The 16,917-nt window shown below is 38.7% G+C and overlaps 1 protein-coding gene across 4 annotated transcripts in view; it reads right to left on the bottom strand.

The window, feature by feature from the left end:
• Nucleotides 1-14,339, bottom strand: part of C1H21orf91 (chromosome 1 C21orf91 homolog) — a 31,516-nt gene extending 17,177 nt beyond the window's left edge. Inside the window, exons 1-2 of one of the 4 annotated variants that reach the window (XM_037833293.1) lie at nt 14,292-14,339; nt 13,224-13,357 (exon numbers count right to left, since the gene is read on the bottom strand). In XM_037833293.1, coding sequence (XP_037689221.1) covers nt 13,224-13,350 — 127 coding nt within the window. In that variant the 5' untranslated portion in view covers nt 13,351-13,357; nt 14,292-14,339. The other 3 variants (XM_037833274.1, XM_037833302.1, XM_037833284.1) reach the window with 3 other exon arrangements.
• Between the last annotated feature and the right edge of the window lie 2,578 nt (nt 14,340-16,917).

Raw genomic sequence — 16,917 nt, 5'->3', positions numbered from 1 at the left:
TTCCCTAAACTTTTCAAATTGACTTATTATTAGTTGTTTAAATTCCTGTGTCTCAGTTGAAGAGTAAGTTTGTTCCTTTGACTGGGCCAAAACTTCATTTTTCTTAGTGTAGGTTATAGTTTTCTGTCGCCTAGGCATGGTTTCCTTGGTTACCCCGATCAGGTTTTCCCAGACCAAAACGGGCTCCAGTCCCAGACAGAAGAACTATTCAGTATCTGGTTTCCCTGAAGGTGTGTCTTAGAAAATTGGTACACCCTGTGATGCCTCAGGTTACTGTGCTTCTATGCCTAGCAGGTGGCGCCTGTCAGCCTGTAACTCCAGACAGGTTTAAGGTGTGGCCTGTGGTTGTTTTCCCCCAGGCTCTGGGGTCTGGCTCTGAATGGAAGGCAGGTAGCAGAGCTGGGCTCCACCTCTTTCCTCTTAGGGAAGATAGACTTCCTAGGGAGAGGTCATTAGCAGTTGAATGGTCTCTCTCTGCCTGTGCTATCTCCACCTTTGTCTGGGTCAGAGTGCTGGGAACTGAAAATGGCTGAGGCTTTCTCCACTGAGCCGAAACAGGGACAGAAAGTCCCCTTCAGGGCCAGTCCGCAGCCAGCCTCTGGCTCTCCAAGGTCAGTCATCACCCAAAGCCTCTGTCAGCTTGTTGAGGATTCGTAGCTTGTACCAGCAGTCCATGTTTGTTAATTAAAACCCCAGATGGAGCTCAGCTGAACTGTATTCACTTGGCTGGGAAAGAACTGCTCTCCAGCACCACGAGGATTTGCAGCTCAGGCCATGGGGGGAGGGGACTCCCGGCTTGGATCTGCAGTTTTTAGTTACAGATTTTATGCTGTGATCTCTGGCATTCCTCCCAATTCAGGTTGGTGTATGATGAGTGGACAGTCACGTTTCTCCCCCCACAGTTATTCCGGATTATTTACTAGTTATTCTTGGTTGTCTATTAGTTGTTCCAGGGTGACTGACTAGCTTCCACTCTTCTCTGTGCTGCCAACTTAGATCTCTCCTGAGTCATGCTTTTTTATCTATTCTGCCAATCCCTGGTTTTTGATTGGAAAGTTAAATCCATTTTCATTTAAAGTCAACTACTGATAATGCAGGGCTTTTTTCTGCCATTTTTCTTTTGAGTGTTTGTAAGTCATACCTTTTTTGTTCCTCAATTCTTCAGTAAATGCCTACTTTCATATTTATTTTACTTTTAGTATTGTGCCATATTGAATTCTTTCTCATTTCCACCTGGATATATTTTTTATACCCTTATGGTTACCATGGGGTTAAAATTTAACATCCTAAATATATGAAAATCATATTTGATTTGGTACCAGACCTTTTTGTCTAGTTGTTTCAAATTGTATCTTTGTACACTGCTCCAAACCATAGATTTATCAATACTTTTTATACATTTGTATTTTACCCCTGCAGAAAGAAATGGAGTTACATACCAAAAATTACAATAACACCGGCATTTATAATTACCCGAACAGTTACCTTTACCGGAGGTCTTTATTTCTCTATGCAGCTTTGAACCACTCTCTAGTGTGTTTTCCTTTCAGTATGAAGAACTCCCTTTAGTGTTGCCTATAGAGCAGGTCTAATGGTGATGAAGTTCCCTGGCTTTTATTTATCTGGGAATTCTTAACCTCTCCCTCATTTTTGAAGTAAAGTATTACTGGACATAAATTCTTGGCTGGCAATTGTTTTCTTTCAGCATTAAGTACTTCCTTCAACTACTGCCTTCTTGCCTCCAGGGTTTCTGATAAGACATCAGTCCTTACTCTAACTGGAAGTCCCTTGTATATAACAGATTGTTTTTCTCTTGCAGCTTTCAAACTCTCTTCTTGTCCTCTGCATTTGACAGTTTGATCAGTATGTAACAGGGTGTATTTTTCTTAAAGTTCATCCTGTTTGGTGTTCTCTGGGCTTCCTGGATGTGCACATTCATATCTTTTGCTAAGTTGGGTAAGTATTTTGTCATTATTTCTTTGAATATTCCCTCTGCCCCTTTCTCTCTGTCTTTTTCTTCTAGGAACCCATCATGCATGTATTGGTACACTTGATGATATCCCAGAAGTCTATAAGGCTATTTTCGCTTTTTGGAATTCTTTTTTCTGCTCCTCAGCTTGATTTATTTCAACTGTCTAATTTTCAAGTTCGCAGATTCTTCTGCCAGCTCCAATCTGCTACTGAAACCCTCCTGGGAGTTTTCATTTCAGCTACTGTGGTCTTCAACTCCAGTAGATTTGTTTGGTTCCCTTTTAAAAATTTCCTCTTTTTAGTGAGCCTCTCCTATTGTTTGTTCACTCGTTCTTTCTCTGTATTTTCCTTCATTTACTTAAGCATACTGAAGATCACTTTTTTTTAAAGCCTTTGTCTATTATGTCCCCAATCTGGTCATCTTTATTGTTTTCTGGATATTTACCCTCTTCCATTGGATGGGCCATCATTTCCTGTTTCTTTGTCTCCTAATCTCGTTGTACATCGTACATTTTAATATTTAAAAATGTTATCTATGAGATATATTCCCTAAGATGCCTGTTTCTTGAGTTTGTAAGCAGGTGGTGATATGACATTTTTCTTGAGCAACTGCACTCCTAATCAGAAAGGTCCTCCCTGTCTTTTCTGGGCCTGTGTCTTGCCTTGGCTTGTGCTTGCTAGTGGCCTTAGGAGTTTACAGGAGTTTGAATGTCCCTTATATTTCCCAGGAGACACACCTCCTCTCCTGGGTGAGGTCTCCTGCAGGACTTACAGCAGGTAAACCTTTGCCTCAGGCTGTCCACCTCAATTGTTTCTTATACCGCTTTCATTGTTTCAAGCTGCTTTTGAAAGGCAAATTCTGAGAATGGGGCAAACCAGAGAGGAGTTTCCCATGTCAGTCTTTCCCAGTTTGAAGAAGGCCAGGGACCCACAAAGGGAGTGCAGGGGGCTCCAACTGCCCTGGAGAGGGGATGCGTGAAGGGCCAAGAAGGGTGCCAGGAGCTTCTTCCACAGCTCCCTAAAGCTGTGTTTTCTTGACCTGTCCATGAAATGCAGCCACTCAACTCTCTTCTCAGCTCTGAGAAAGCATACCATTCTTTAAGTCTTCTTCATCACCTTTATCCAGGGCAGGGTGGAACGGTGACTGCCCTCAGAGCTGGGGACCCAATGATCCAAAGTAACTAATCAAAAGCTGTGATTACTCAAACACTGAGGACTGGCAGTTTGATGTGCTGAGCCCTCTATCACAGGCCATGCCCTTATGACGCTTGTTACTGCAAAGGAGAGACTAAACCTGCTTATAATTATGCCTAAGAGTCTCCCTCTGAGTGCCTCTTTGTTGTTCAAATGTGGCCCTCTCTCTCTCTAGCTAAGCCAACTCGGCAGGTGAACTCACTGCCTTCCCCTCTACATGGGACCTGACACCCAGGGGTATAAATCTCCCTGGCAGTGCAGGATATGACTCCCGGGGATGAATTTCGACCTGGCATCATGGGATTGATGAACTCCTAAGGCCACTAGCAAGCACAAGCCAAGGCAAGACACAGGGGATGCAAAATGAAATGAAGTAAAGTTTCAGTGGCTGAGATTCCAAATGGAGTTGAGAGGTCACTCTGGTGGGCATTCTTATGTTCTATAAAGATAACCCTTTTTATGTTTTAATGCATTGGAATAGCTAGAAGTAAATACCTGAAACTATTAATCTGTGACCCAGTAGCCTTGACTCTTTTTTTTTAAATTCATTTTTATTGAGATATGTTCTCATACCATGCAGTCATACAAAACAAAGTGTCCATTCAGTTGTTTACAGCACCATTATATAGTTGTGCATTCATCACCAAAATTAGTTTCTGACATTTTCATTACCACACACACAAAAATAATATAAAGTGAAAAAGAACAAAGTAAAAAAGAACATTGGGTGCTTTTTTTTATTTTTTCTTCCCCCATTTATTTTTCTATTCATCCATCCATAAACTAGACAAAGGGGAGTGTGGTACAAACAGCTTTCCCAATCACATTGTCACCCCTCTTAAGCTACATTTCTTTACAATTGTCTTCAAGATTCATGGTTTCTGGGTTGTAGTTTGATAGTTTCAGGTTATTTACTGCTAGCTATTTCAATTCATTAGAACCTAAAAAGGGCTGTCTATATTGTGCCTAAGAGTGTCCACCAGAGTGACCTCTCGGCTCTTTTTGGAATCTCTCTGCCACTGAAGCTTATTTCATTTCCTTTCCCATTCCCCTTTTGGTCAAGAAGATGATCTCCATCCCACGATGCTGGGTCTAGATTCCTCCCCGGGAGTCATAGTCCATGTTGCCAGGGAGATTCACTCCCTTGGGTGTCAGATCCCATGTAGAGGGGAGAGCAGTGATTTCACCTGCCAAGTTGATAGCCTTGACTCTTGAAGACGATTGTATAGCAATGTAGCTTACAAGGGGTGACAGAGTGATCGTGAAAGCCTTGTGGATCACATTCCCTTTAACCAGTGTATAGATGAATAAGTAGAAAAATGGGGACAAAAAACTAAATGAAAAACAGGGTGAGGGGGATTATTTGGGTGTTCTTTTATACTTTTTTTTTTTTCTTATTTTCACTTTTTTCTGGTACAAGGAAAATGTTCAAAAAAATAGACTGGGGTGATGAATGCACGACGATATGATGGTACTGTGAACAACTGATTGCACACTTTGGATGACTGTATGGTATGTGAATGTATCTCAATAAAATTGAATTAAAAAAAAAAAAAGCCATGATTACTGATTGGCCCACACCGTCCCTGGATGTTGGGGAAGTGGTTTATGTCCTCCTCTGGTGCCAGTAAGCTATGCCAGGGGTTGAACCCTATTGCTGTCTGCTGTGAGAGCGGGGGCTGGACAATGGTAACCGCCATACAGAACACAATTTACTGGTATTTACCATAACCTACTAGCCTCTTCTGTTCTTTCCTCAATGCTGAACACTGTTCTACTGGACTCTGGAGTTTTGAAATATTTGATCCAGATAGTTCTCACCCGTTTGGCAGTTATTCTGGCGAAGGGAGACTGATTCCTGGGGCTTCCTACTCCACCAACTTCCCATAGTCCTGCCCCATGACATTCTTAACTATATTTCATAAAGGCAAATACGAAATCATCTCCGAATATACTATATAACTTATCTAGTCATCATTTCCCTCCTCTTATGTAGGTGTCATGATGGCAGGGAATTAGGTTTATTTTGGTCCCTGCCTTACCCCAGCTACTTAGAACAGTTTCTGGCACACAGGAGCTGCTCAATTAATATTTACTGAATGAATGTTGAGTCCTTAAAAACTGCTATAAGCTCAACCATTTAGCTTCAATTCTGATATTTAGATTTTGATAGGTACACACAAACCATTATTTTGCTTTAGTGTTACGTAAGTTGAGGTAGCAATGGCAAGGAGCTGCCACAAATAGATACACTAGTTCATTAATGGAATGAAGTTTTAATGCTCCTGCTCTTTTAAAATCCAGAAAATAGGAAACTCACTCCCTAAACCACCTATTTCCTCCTCCTTCCTAGAAAGTTGCCCATGCTCAGCTATAAGGGTTGGTGAGAAAAGTGGAGATTGTGCACAATTCCAGGATTGGTGCTGACATTTTCACTTGTGTTTACACTGCCAGCTTTCACTCACTCATAGCCCTATCCCCTCTTGAGAGAGACAGACTTACTAATTGGGTTAAGTTTGCTAACTTACATTACCTGGATGGTTGGAAGGACAGAGAGCACAGTTAGAAACATTGTTTCATTACTGGCCTACACCTGCACTGTCCTGTAGCAAATGCCATTATACTTTCCTGTCCCTTCTGGGCAGCAGCTAGCAACAAGGCTGTCTTTTGAGTGGCCCTTATCTTCTCAGTTTCCCCCATGTCTCTGATAACCATCAATCCAAATTTAGAGTTCTAAAAACTGTGTATCCTGGCAGATTGTCTGGATTACAATCTATCCGGAGATCACATCACTCTACTTTTTGGTTGTGAGAAACATCTAATTTTGGATATTCTACAGAATGTGTTTTAAGCAATATCATGGACAGAAATCATTTTTTAAAAATTAAGGTTTTCTGAGGACCCAAATTTTATTCCTTGCTTGAATGTTCACGTTTATGCAAATTCATGTCCAAACTTCCTAATAATTACTTAATAGCTTCTAAATTCTTAAGAGTCCACTAATTTTTTTTGGAAGCAGAATGATTTCGGGTGATTTCGAACCAGAGACTCTGGGTTTGAACTCCACCTATGAGGCTGTGAGATTCTGGACTAGTTACCCAGACTCTACGCATTTTCCTCATTCATAAAATTGAGATAATATAGCACCTACCTCAAATTGTTATTAAGAATGAAATGAAGTACATGTAGAGTACAGAATACCTGGCAAACAACGCCTATTATTTAGGCAATCGTCACTTAAATACTAGAAGTATAAAACACTTAAGTTTTTATTGACCAACAATTGGACTAGCTCCCCAATAGAAAGTAGTAATTCATATTCTCCAGAGTAGATAAGACTTATCTTTGTCTTATTTTGTTACAGGCTAATATTAATGTATGTAACAGAAAAATTACCCTTTATTTCTGAGCAGCTAATTTCTCCCTATCAACTCTCCAGTAACAGTTATATATTATTTCAATCATGAGAACTATCCTTTACCAAGAATAAATAATTTTGATCTAAGTATTAAAGACTTTTAACCTAGATTTTTCCATGGATCTCAAAAAACATTTCATCTTTACAGAACAGTGGAACTGAATGAAGTATGAATTTGAACGAGCATGTCATGTTTATGTTTTCTAATAAATCCTTTTTATTTAGAATTGTGATGTTCTTATTAAGTAAATATTCTGTGTTATATATTCTACTTATTTTTGTTTTCAGTTTTAAATATACTATATATAGAACACAATTTAAATACTGACTTAAAAACTACCTCACAATCATCAAATGACTTGGGATCATCATTGTGAACATACATCACTAGACTGTGGTGTCCAGAAATACTAGTTAATAGAGCTGCATAATGTAATATGAATATAGAAAGTCCCATTCTAAAGACAGTCTTGTCAAATTTCTTGCTCTGTGTTTGGAGCAAAATAATATGTCTGTTTTTTATCCTCTTGACTGAAAAAGATAACCAGTTATCACTGTTAGAATTACTAGTTACATTGTATTTTTCTTTTCAATGATCCCATGATCTATTAGTCAAATCCACAAAGCTTTTAGTAGACTCCAGACAGAAGTCATGAAATTCTGAAATTAGCAGAATTTCATTGTGGACAAGCTTAAAGGAAAAAAAAACTGAAGAAAGTTCTCTAAAGTCTCCTTTAGATTATTTCATCAAATAATTATTCAGTATTTTTTGTCAATCCTTGTCCTAATGCTCTTTATATACTAGTAAATAAAAAAAGACTATGCCTGTCCTTATGGAATTACAAATGGGAGGGGGAATTAAGCAAACATACAAGCAAATTACTACAGCAATGAACTCTTAACAAGTACTCTGCAGGAGAGCTCAAGGGTGCTATGAGGAAAAGAATATGGGGGTGGGGGGGGTAGGGATCAGCCAAGGGCAGGGAAAGCTGCTTTGAAGAAGTAACTTGTTAAAGAATCAGGGCAGGCAGGTTCTTTCCACAGAGCAACCGTGCATATATTTTATCTAGGCATGTCAGTTTCTACCTCCAATCCCAGCATTTTTGATTGTAGGCACTGGGGGGGTGGGAGATCTTTGCTTACTTATTTTATTTATTATTCATACATTTCAGAAAGACACATGAGGCGGGCGGGAAAATATTTAAGCTTTAGTCCTGAGTTTGAAGTACTCATGGGCTATATATGTGAAGATGTCAAAACATTAGATGCATACATAGATGGACAGTTTAGGGGAGGGGAAGAGAAAAGGGGGGAGTCTAAGAGGAGATATGCTATTTGTCAACATATAAAGGGCCATGAAAGCCATGAAGATTTATGACATCACCCAGAGAAAGTAAGGACCTAGGACAGACTGTGCCAACATTTAAAAAATCAGGAAAAAAGGACACTATCAGGACCGATTAGAGAGGCATTAGGAAAACTTAATTGAGGGAAGGCCAACATCATTGAGTGCTCTACAATTTCAATAGTGTAAAATTTGAAAGGTCAAACACAGAAACATGCATTTGATTACGCAGCGGTTATGGAGATAACAGCCAGGACTCTGGCATCATTGAGACCTGGATAAGAACCCTTTCTCTGGAGCAACTTTACTTGACTACAGATCCTTCATTTCATCACATATAAATGTTAATAATAATAGTACTTACCTCTTATCCTGATGGGAGAGCTCTATAAATGTGAGCTATGATTATTCATAAAAGTCAGTTGGGAAAGTAATGCCTATTCATCTCTATAGGCATTTTAGATATCTACTGTATTACTAAATGGGAAAAAGTAAATATTAATCATTTCCTATTTAAAACCTAGAGGGGTACTGCACCAGTTTGGATATGTTATGTTCCCCCAAAGTTATATTCTTTAATGCAGTTTTGTGGAGGCAGATTTATTAATTTTTCTGATTGGGGGGTGACCTCTTGACTGTTTCCAATGGAGACTGACTCACCCAACAGTGGGTAATGACTTTGATTAGATCATTTCCATGGAGGTGCTACCCCCCCCCCCCCATTCAGTGTGGGTCTTAATTAAATCACTGGAGCCCTATAAGAGCTCAGACAGAAGGAGTTCAGTGCTGCAGCTGAGAAGAGACATTCAGGAGATGGCCAGTGAAAGCAGACTTTTGCTAGCCCAGAGTTTGCCTGGGAGAAACTAAGAGAACATCCCCACATGCTTAGAGCGAAACGTCCTGGGAGAAAGCCATTTTAAAACCAGAACCCTGGAGCAGACACCAGCCACGTGCCTTCCCAGCTGACAAAGGCTTTCTATACACCACTGGGCCGTTCTTCAGTGAAGGTACCCTACTGTTTATGCCTTAGTTTGGACACTTTTATGGCTGTAGAACTGTAAATTAGCAGCCAAATAAACCCCCTTTTATAAAAGCCAATCCATTTCTGGTGGTTTGCATAATGGCAGCATTAGCAAACAGGAACAGGCATACACCTCTAGACAAACTGATGGAATACAAATAATACATATAATACGTAACTTGCCCAAGGTCCCAAATCAATAAATGGGGATCTGAATCTGGACAGTCTAGCTCTGGAGTGTATGGACCTCTCAAAGTTACATTAGGCTTTTTATTTAAAAGTGTTACTTTTAGTTAATACCAACACTCAATGTTTGACATTATGGGAAAGAAAAGAGAGGCTAATGAGAGACTGAGTTAGTGATATATAACTTCCCTATGACAAGTTGTAGACTCCTTTACTTAAGTGGAAAGATGATATGTCAGAAGCAGGACATGGAGAAGAGTTGTGACAGACCTTGAGGAGTAAATAACCAGTCCTTCCCCCAAACAAATCAATGATTTAATATTGAGATTCAAACTGGTACTACTAACCCTCAACAGTGTTAGGAATAAAGACACACAGCATCCAAGAAGTATGAGATTAAAAGTAAGCACTGGGTTTACCAATGTCTTAACCAAGGAAAAATCACCTCTAGATTTTTCTCATGGGAAGATTACACAGGATATGAATTTATGCCTGCTTCTAGAAAGGTTCTTGGGAAGATCAACGAATTAGGGGACAAAGAAGTCTGAGATGGACTACATAAAGAGCAGCCAGATATATCCTTACTCATCAACTAGCAAGGTCAACTTACACTGAAATCTATGCTTGTCATAAAAGGAATTGTCCACATGAAAACGTTTATTCTGGCTATAGAAAAAGAAACCAAGTCTATTATGAGAGGAAGGTAAAAATACTCTAACAATTATTTGCATAGCAGTTTGGCACAAAACGAAAACAGATAGTACAAAGTACTATCTAAGCATCATCCAAGTCAGGAGCCTTGGGCCTTTTTTCCTCATCTCATTTCTGACTTTGAACATTACAGCTGAGGTTCATTACTGGCTCCTGACCAACCTGAGCTACCTCTTTCCAGCCTTGATAGCTTAGGGAATGGTAGTGATTTAGTCATCAAACAATTTCCAAGATTTTAGCAAAATGGATTGAAATGTGTATTTGATCAGTAACACAAATGAAAAAGTTTATAATGTCTTAGGGCCTAGGATGGGCCATAAATATTAGGAAGTTTATCTCTCTCTTTCCTAATCTTAGAAGTAGACACAGTGAATTAAAGGGTGAAAAAATATCTACTTTGTGAAGATTTAAAAATATATGATTCCTCAACATTTCTTAGGTCACAGAAGTATATCATCTATGCCTTGAATATATATTAAATTCTATTTAAATTTATATACTTTCTTTTTAAATACTGTAAATTCACAGAAAAAGGCAACACAGAGCCATGCCCAGAATACGAAATCTCTCCAAGATTAGACCATCTCTTGATATTTCTTTCCTCCTTTGTCTTCATTTTACAAATATGTCACAAACAAGAGGCCAGCTGATAAGGAGAGTTTGTTGTAAACAACAATCCAAAAAGCATAAAACTTTATTCTTAATTATTGCAAATGTGTGGACTCAAAACTACTCTATTAATTTTACTAAGCTTCTTCCCATAAGAAAGAAAAGAATGCGTTAGAGCAAATTTAACATTAGTAAGCTAAAAAACCAGGCAACAGCAATATTACCATGCTACAAGGAAAAATTATTCCAAACTAGTAAAGTTAAATGTGTTATTTTTCAAAATCACTCTTTCATTCTAACATTTATTGATTGGTTGGCAATTTGCTGAGCACTTGGCCAGTGGGGGAGAAAACTTCAAAGAACATTTATAAAACCTTGAGTGTATATATAATATTCAATGAAATAATTCTAATTCAAAATGAGAATTGTTTTTGTCTTTTAAATTGAACACAAATTAATTCAAAAATTTAGGACTTAAGTCACGCTTATGTATGCAGATAGATGTCATGTATTGAGAAAGATGTTAAAAGATGGTACCTTAGGAATGTTTGTATGTTATCTACTTTATGGTTAACAACTGGCTAAAAGACATACAAAAGGGGCTAGAAAATTATGAAACTTTAGGTTTCTTTGGATATATTCTATCATAGCATTAACTCCACTGTTGATAATTTAACAGGAAGCACAGGTTAAGAAAAGTTGGCTGATAAAATACAGCAAAGACTTGCTTTGTTTGGTTTGAAATGCTGTTTTTTTGGTTGTTGTTGTTTGTTTTAATTTTTCAATAAATAAAGTTTAAAAAATCCAAAAAAATAAACACAGCAAAGATGGTCTATTAGGCTTCAGGAGGACAAGTTTCTAACAGCCCCATAAATGAAAATAACTACTGAAAGTAGATCCATGAAATTAAGATCACATATACTAGAACCAGACTGGAGGCTTCAAAGTCTAGCACTGTCAATTATTACTTGTGCGACCTCAAAGGGCATTTCTTCGGTCTTTAACTTTCAGTTCTGTCATCTTTAAAATGGGGAAAATAATAGAAGTCACCCCAGAGCTATTCTGAGTTAAATAAAGTAATCTACCTAAGGGGTTTAGTACAGTGCCTAGAACAGAGGTGCTTACATAAATATATGGCACATAACAACAACTTGCCATCTCCATTATAGTAACCTTGAGCAGTCCAACTATCTGGTCCTTGGTTTCCTTACATGTAAAAATATAGAGGTTGAGCTCAATAATTTCTAATACCTTTGCCTGTATAAAATTAAAATTCTACAATGTATCAGAAGCACCAACTCTAATTCCAAAGAATATATTTAAATTGTTCACCCAAGCATGATTAAGGTCATGGTATTTAAATGCTATCAAACAACCATATTTTTACATTATCCCTTTGAAGTTACCTATAATTACTACTGTATTTATTAAAGCCAAAGCCATATGTATTCTATGAAACCCACAATCTCCCATTAATTAACATGTCCAGGAACTGCACTTCTTTCCTAGTTTCAAAGGCAAAACTGTCACAGCCAATATGCTCTTCCATGAAGATGAATATCATACAACTGCCTCTAAAATGTCACTGTTTTTAATGGTCTACTTATAATTTTGACTATTCCTACGGCATACTAAACACCAACTTGGTGACCACAACAATTTCTGAATAATAAGTCCTAACAGGAATCCATGGTAGATAATCCCAGTGAACTCTAAGAACGTTACTTATCTCACACTTAATAAACAGAAAATAAAAATTTCAAATATGTAATTCAGGAGAAAGAACGAAACACTGTTTTGAAAACTGTCTAAAATCTCAAGGTCTATCAATATCTCTCTGTTGGTATATTACAGTTCAAAATTCAAATGACAAACTTTTTTTTTGGTATTAAGATTTTTTGAGTGTGTATGTGATTCAACTACTTAACAAATGAATACCTTCAACCACAGAAAGTAATATTACGCAAATTATTATTTGGGAAACATTTTTCATATACTCTGAGACATTAAGAAAGTTTTTACAATTCTTAAATGGATGTGATCACTGAAAAAAGGTTATCTAACTTTTGAAAACATTTTTCCAGGTAATAAGATAGCATTGGTGAAGAAAGCTCAGGTTTGAATTTTGTAAATCAAGCAATTATTACTTATGATAAATATTGCTGGGTAATTTTCAGAAGCTCTTTGGGGCGAAGAAGGAAGGATTGAAAATACTTCAGATGTTACACTGATGGATTTTTTAAATGTAGGATGAAGTTATACTTAGAATTCATGGTTATAAAAATCTTCGAACAACAAAAAAGTTCAGGTTCATGTCAGTCAGGTACATTTTACAATTTTCAAGTAAAAAATGAATACTTAGCCAGTTTATTAAATATATAAATACACTGGCAGGGTAGGCCTGTAGAAATGAAACTACATTTACACACCAGTGTACATACTTCCTAATATTAAAAATATATATACACACACAAATGTCTGCTGAAATCTGACAACCTAATAAACTCTCAAACAAGAAAAACATGTTTATTAGTCACAGCTCATGCTTCTTTTTTAGGTGGGCAAAAATGGGATTAGCTGTGTGTTGTTTTTTTTTTTTAATCTCTTCAAGCATAACTCTAATTTCTGCTCCATTTCCAGAACCCCTATCTTTATTCAACAGATCTCCACACTCAGCACAAATTTCACTCATTCAAGGCATTCTAGTTTTAGCTCAAAGTAGCTGTGTAAAATTCATGGCATAAAATTAAACTATAATTTTTCCTTACCCTCAAGATTTAGCTCAAAACAGATGTGGCAGAAGGAGAGTGTTTCTTTGTCTGTTCCCAGTTTACACACACTGCAAATGTTGTCATCATTCAAATCAATGTTTACAAACTGCTCCTCTTCGTTCATAGTGCTCCTATTAAGAAACAAAAAAAGGAAAGTTGAGCAATTTTGAGACTTCGCCATTCGAGTAATTTTAGGAACTTCTAGGAAACCAGGAGGACGCCGTTAAGTTTATCTAGAGCAAGAGCACCATCAAATAAGCATCGCCATACCTGTACTTTAATATCATACTTTTTTTACAGGAAGATACAAGACTAGCAAACATAAAAGCTTGGCCATATATGATGCTTTGCCCAAGATCCTTTTTTTTTGTCCTGTATTTTATTTGGTTAAGGACATCTGAAAGATAAACAGTATCGCGTATTTCTTTTTAGATTTATTTTCCCCATTTGAAAATAAGGAGCAGAAAGAGCCTAGCGAGTCCTTTTCAGTTGACGGCTTCTGTCAACCTACGTCACGCTATTAACGCAGTTAAAAAAAAAAAAAAAAAAAAAAAACCTGCTTGGGACACTACTTTGCTAACTTCATAGTGCCACAGTATGAACATCAGATGCGTTTTGCTTGTTCGGTGTTGCGAGGCTCTCTATCCAAATCCGCGGCAGAAAAACGCACGTGGAAACGCGAACACGGCGAACTGCGAACCCGGCGCGTCCAAATCGCCCCGCGCAAGAGGCTGAGCAGCAGCGCTGCGGCCCGGAGACCGGGTAGCCCGGCCGGGGAGGAGCAGCGGTACCGTCATCCCCTCGCCTCAGAATTCCTCCCACACAGGAAGGTAAGGTCCCGGGTCCACGCCAACCTGTTCACACGGCCTCAGCGCCTCAGGGCGCCGGGACCCCGTCCCTCTGGGAGCAGCAGACCGGAGTCTGTCTCTCCGTCCGACCATATGTCGGGACATCCGGAGCGAGGCAGCACAAAGGGGCACAGGGCTTGGAGCGCGAAGGCCGCGAGACCAAGGCGTCCAGGCATGGAGCGGTAAGCGGGACAGGACAGGGGCGCAGGGTCTTTACCGTCCGGCTCCACGCACCGCCGCAGCCGTTTCGGGCGACTCTGGCTCCTCCACTATTGTTTCCGGCCGCTGCGGAGGCGGCCCTGCGCGCCCGGCCACGCCCCCTCCCGCCCGCACCATCCCGCGAAGGCACCGGGGAGGGTGACTGCACAGGGCGAAGCATCGCTCTCGCACGCCGGCTGCGGCACCCGCCTCTCCCTTCCTGTACCGGCGCCAAGTTGTTGGCTCAGGTTTTCTCGTGATTTCGCCTTCCTCAGCCGGAGATTCTTACCGTTCTCTGGAAAGCGACTCCTCACACCCCCCCTCCCCAGGCGCGTAGATAGACGGGCCCGTTACCACCTCCCCCTTAGGCGTAGTGGAAACTGCTGCCCCGGGGCGGGGGTGGGAGAAGGGCGGGGGCAGGAAAGTGACGGGAGGTTACGGGAAATGCAAAAGAGATGCGAGGGTCGGACTTTGTTTGAAATAGGGTGACTAAAGCAAAATAGCATCACTGAATATCAATTCAGGTGACAGTTGAGTTACTTAATGAGAGATTAGTTTATATTTCCACTATTCCGTCTTTGAGAATTAGCGATAATTCAAAATACGGGAACTTCTCTTTAACAGATTACTTTTTTTTAAAGTATGACTCTCCTCCTTTAGATATGGTTCATTCCGGACACGCCTACGGGGATAATCCCAGAGCCCCACCTCTTCATTTTTAGATCCCGCCCCTTTTTTAAAACTCCGTGTTGGGCTAAACGTCTCAGCCATTATTTTATTTAGGCTACAGTTTACGTAATACTTTCACTTACCTTTTCTGCTGTAATCTTCAGAACAGCCCAGAGAAGAGAAACGAGAACTGTTCTCTCATTTTGCAGCCTAGGAAAATGTTGACCCAGGTTATCACAGCAGATGAGACGCAAAGCTGAAATTTGACTCCAAGGCTGCTGGCGTAAAATCACTGTACTTTCCACAGCATCATGAGCATCTGTTCTGTTAAAACTCGCAAATAGAAAGGAGACTGGGTTGCCACTATCCTTGAAAGTATTCGTGAAGTAATGGTAGGAATGGATTCCTTAGATCTTGCAACTCCTGGACCAAATTGGCACTTGATTTAAGCCGTCTACTCAGAAAACTGGTCTATGTTCTTGTTACTCACAGTTTGGAAGATGAGCCAGCATCGTAAACATCACGAAGAATCTTGTTAGAAACGCAGAATCTCAGGTCCCAACTCAGACTTGAATCAGAGCCTGCATTTTTACAAGATGGCCAGGTGATTCCTATGCATATTCAAGTTTGACAAGTAATGGCCCTTGCTTTAACTATTTGAATTTCTCTTATTGCTTAAGTATGTCTAAAATGTCTTGCATCCTGGATTTTACCCATCCTTTCAATAAGTGTTTTGTATAATCTCTAACAGTTTTTTTAAATTGTGAAACAAGTTCTTTTCAGTTCTCAGATTATCTCCCTTTCTGTGGCATCTTACACTGTTGAGTAGCTCCTCTTAAAACTCTCCTCCCTATCTTTTAAAAAGATCAATTTGTTGAGGTATAATTTACAGAAAAATAATGCTTCCATTTTAAAGGCATAGTTTGATGAGTTCTGACAAATGTATACACTTGGGTAACCACCACCCCAATAAAGATATAGAACATTTCCACCCTCTCCAAATTTTCCTCATGCCCTTTCTCAGTGAAGCCCTCCTTAACCTCTAATTTAATGTCTATCACTAAATGCTAGTTTTACTTATTCTAAAACTTCACATGCATAGAATGAACAGTATGTATTGTTTTGTGATTGGCTACTTTCATTCAGCATAATGTTTTTGAAATTCAGCCCACAATTTGTTTATCCATTTACTTGATAAACACTTGGATCATTTCTGAATTTGAACTATTTCAATGAACATTTATATATAAATCTTTTTGTGTACTTATGTTTTCTTTCTCTTGGGTAAAATACCTAGGAGTGGAACTGCTGGGTCATATGGTAAGTGTATATATATTTTTTTAATTTTAAAAAATAAACTGCTAAACTGCTTTCCCAAGTGGTTATACCATTTATACCCTTAGGTTTTCCTATGTTCTTGAGGAATTGACCCTTTTATCATTATAAGACATTTCTCTTTATCTCTAGTGATATTCCTTGTCAAACATCTACTTTGTGTGATATTAATATAACCATCCACTTTCTTTTGATTAGGGTTCTTATATAAATCTTTTGACCTCTTTTTTATTTTTACCCTCTCTGTGTCTTTGTATATTTAAGGTGTGTTTCCTGTAGATAATATAGTTGTGTCTTGCTTTTCAAATCCAGTCTGACAATCTCTGTCATTTAATTGGTGTGTTTAGCTGTGTTACAGTTAATGTATTTATTGATATGGTTAGGATTAAGTCTCCCATCTTGCTATTTGTTTTCTATTTTTTGTGTGTGTTATTTGTTCCTTTTCCTTCTTTTCATGCCTTCTTGTGATTAATTAAGGTTTTTAGCATTCTATCTTATCTTCTGTATTAGCTATATTATTTATTTATTTATTTATTTATTCATTTATTTATTTAATTTCTCTAGCATTTAATAGGTGCTTTCTTAACTTATCACAGTCTACCTGAAATAATATTATACCACTTCATACTTCATGAAAAATA

The sequence above is a fragment of the Choloepus didactylus genome, chromosome 1 (genome assembly GCF_015220235.1).
Source record: "Choloepus didactylus isolate mChoDid1 chromosome 1, mChoDid1.pri, whole genome shotgun sequence".
In the NCBI taxonomy this organism is placed as follows: domain Eukaryota; kingdom Metazoa; phylum Chordata; class Mammalia; order Pilosa; family Megalonychidae; genus Choloepus; species Choloepus didactylus.
The sequence above is the reverse complement of the archived record's forward strand: the minus strand, read 5'-3'. Positions and strand labels throughout refer to the sequence as shown.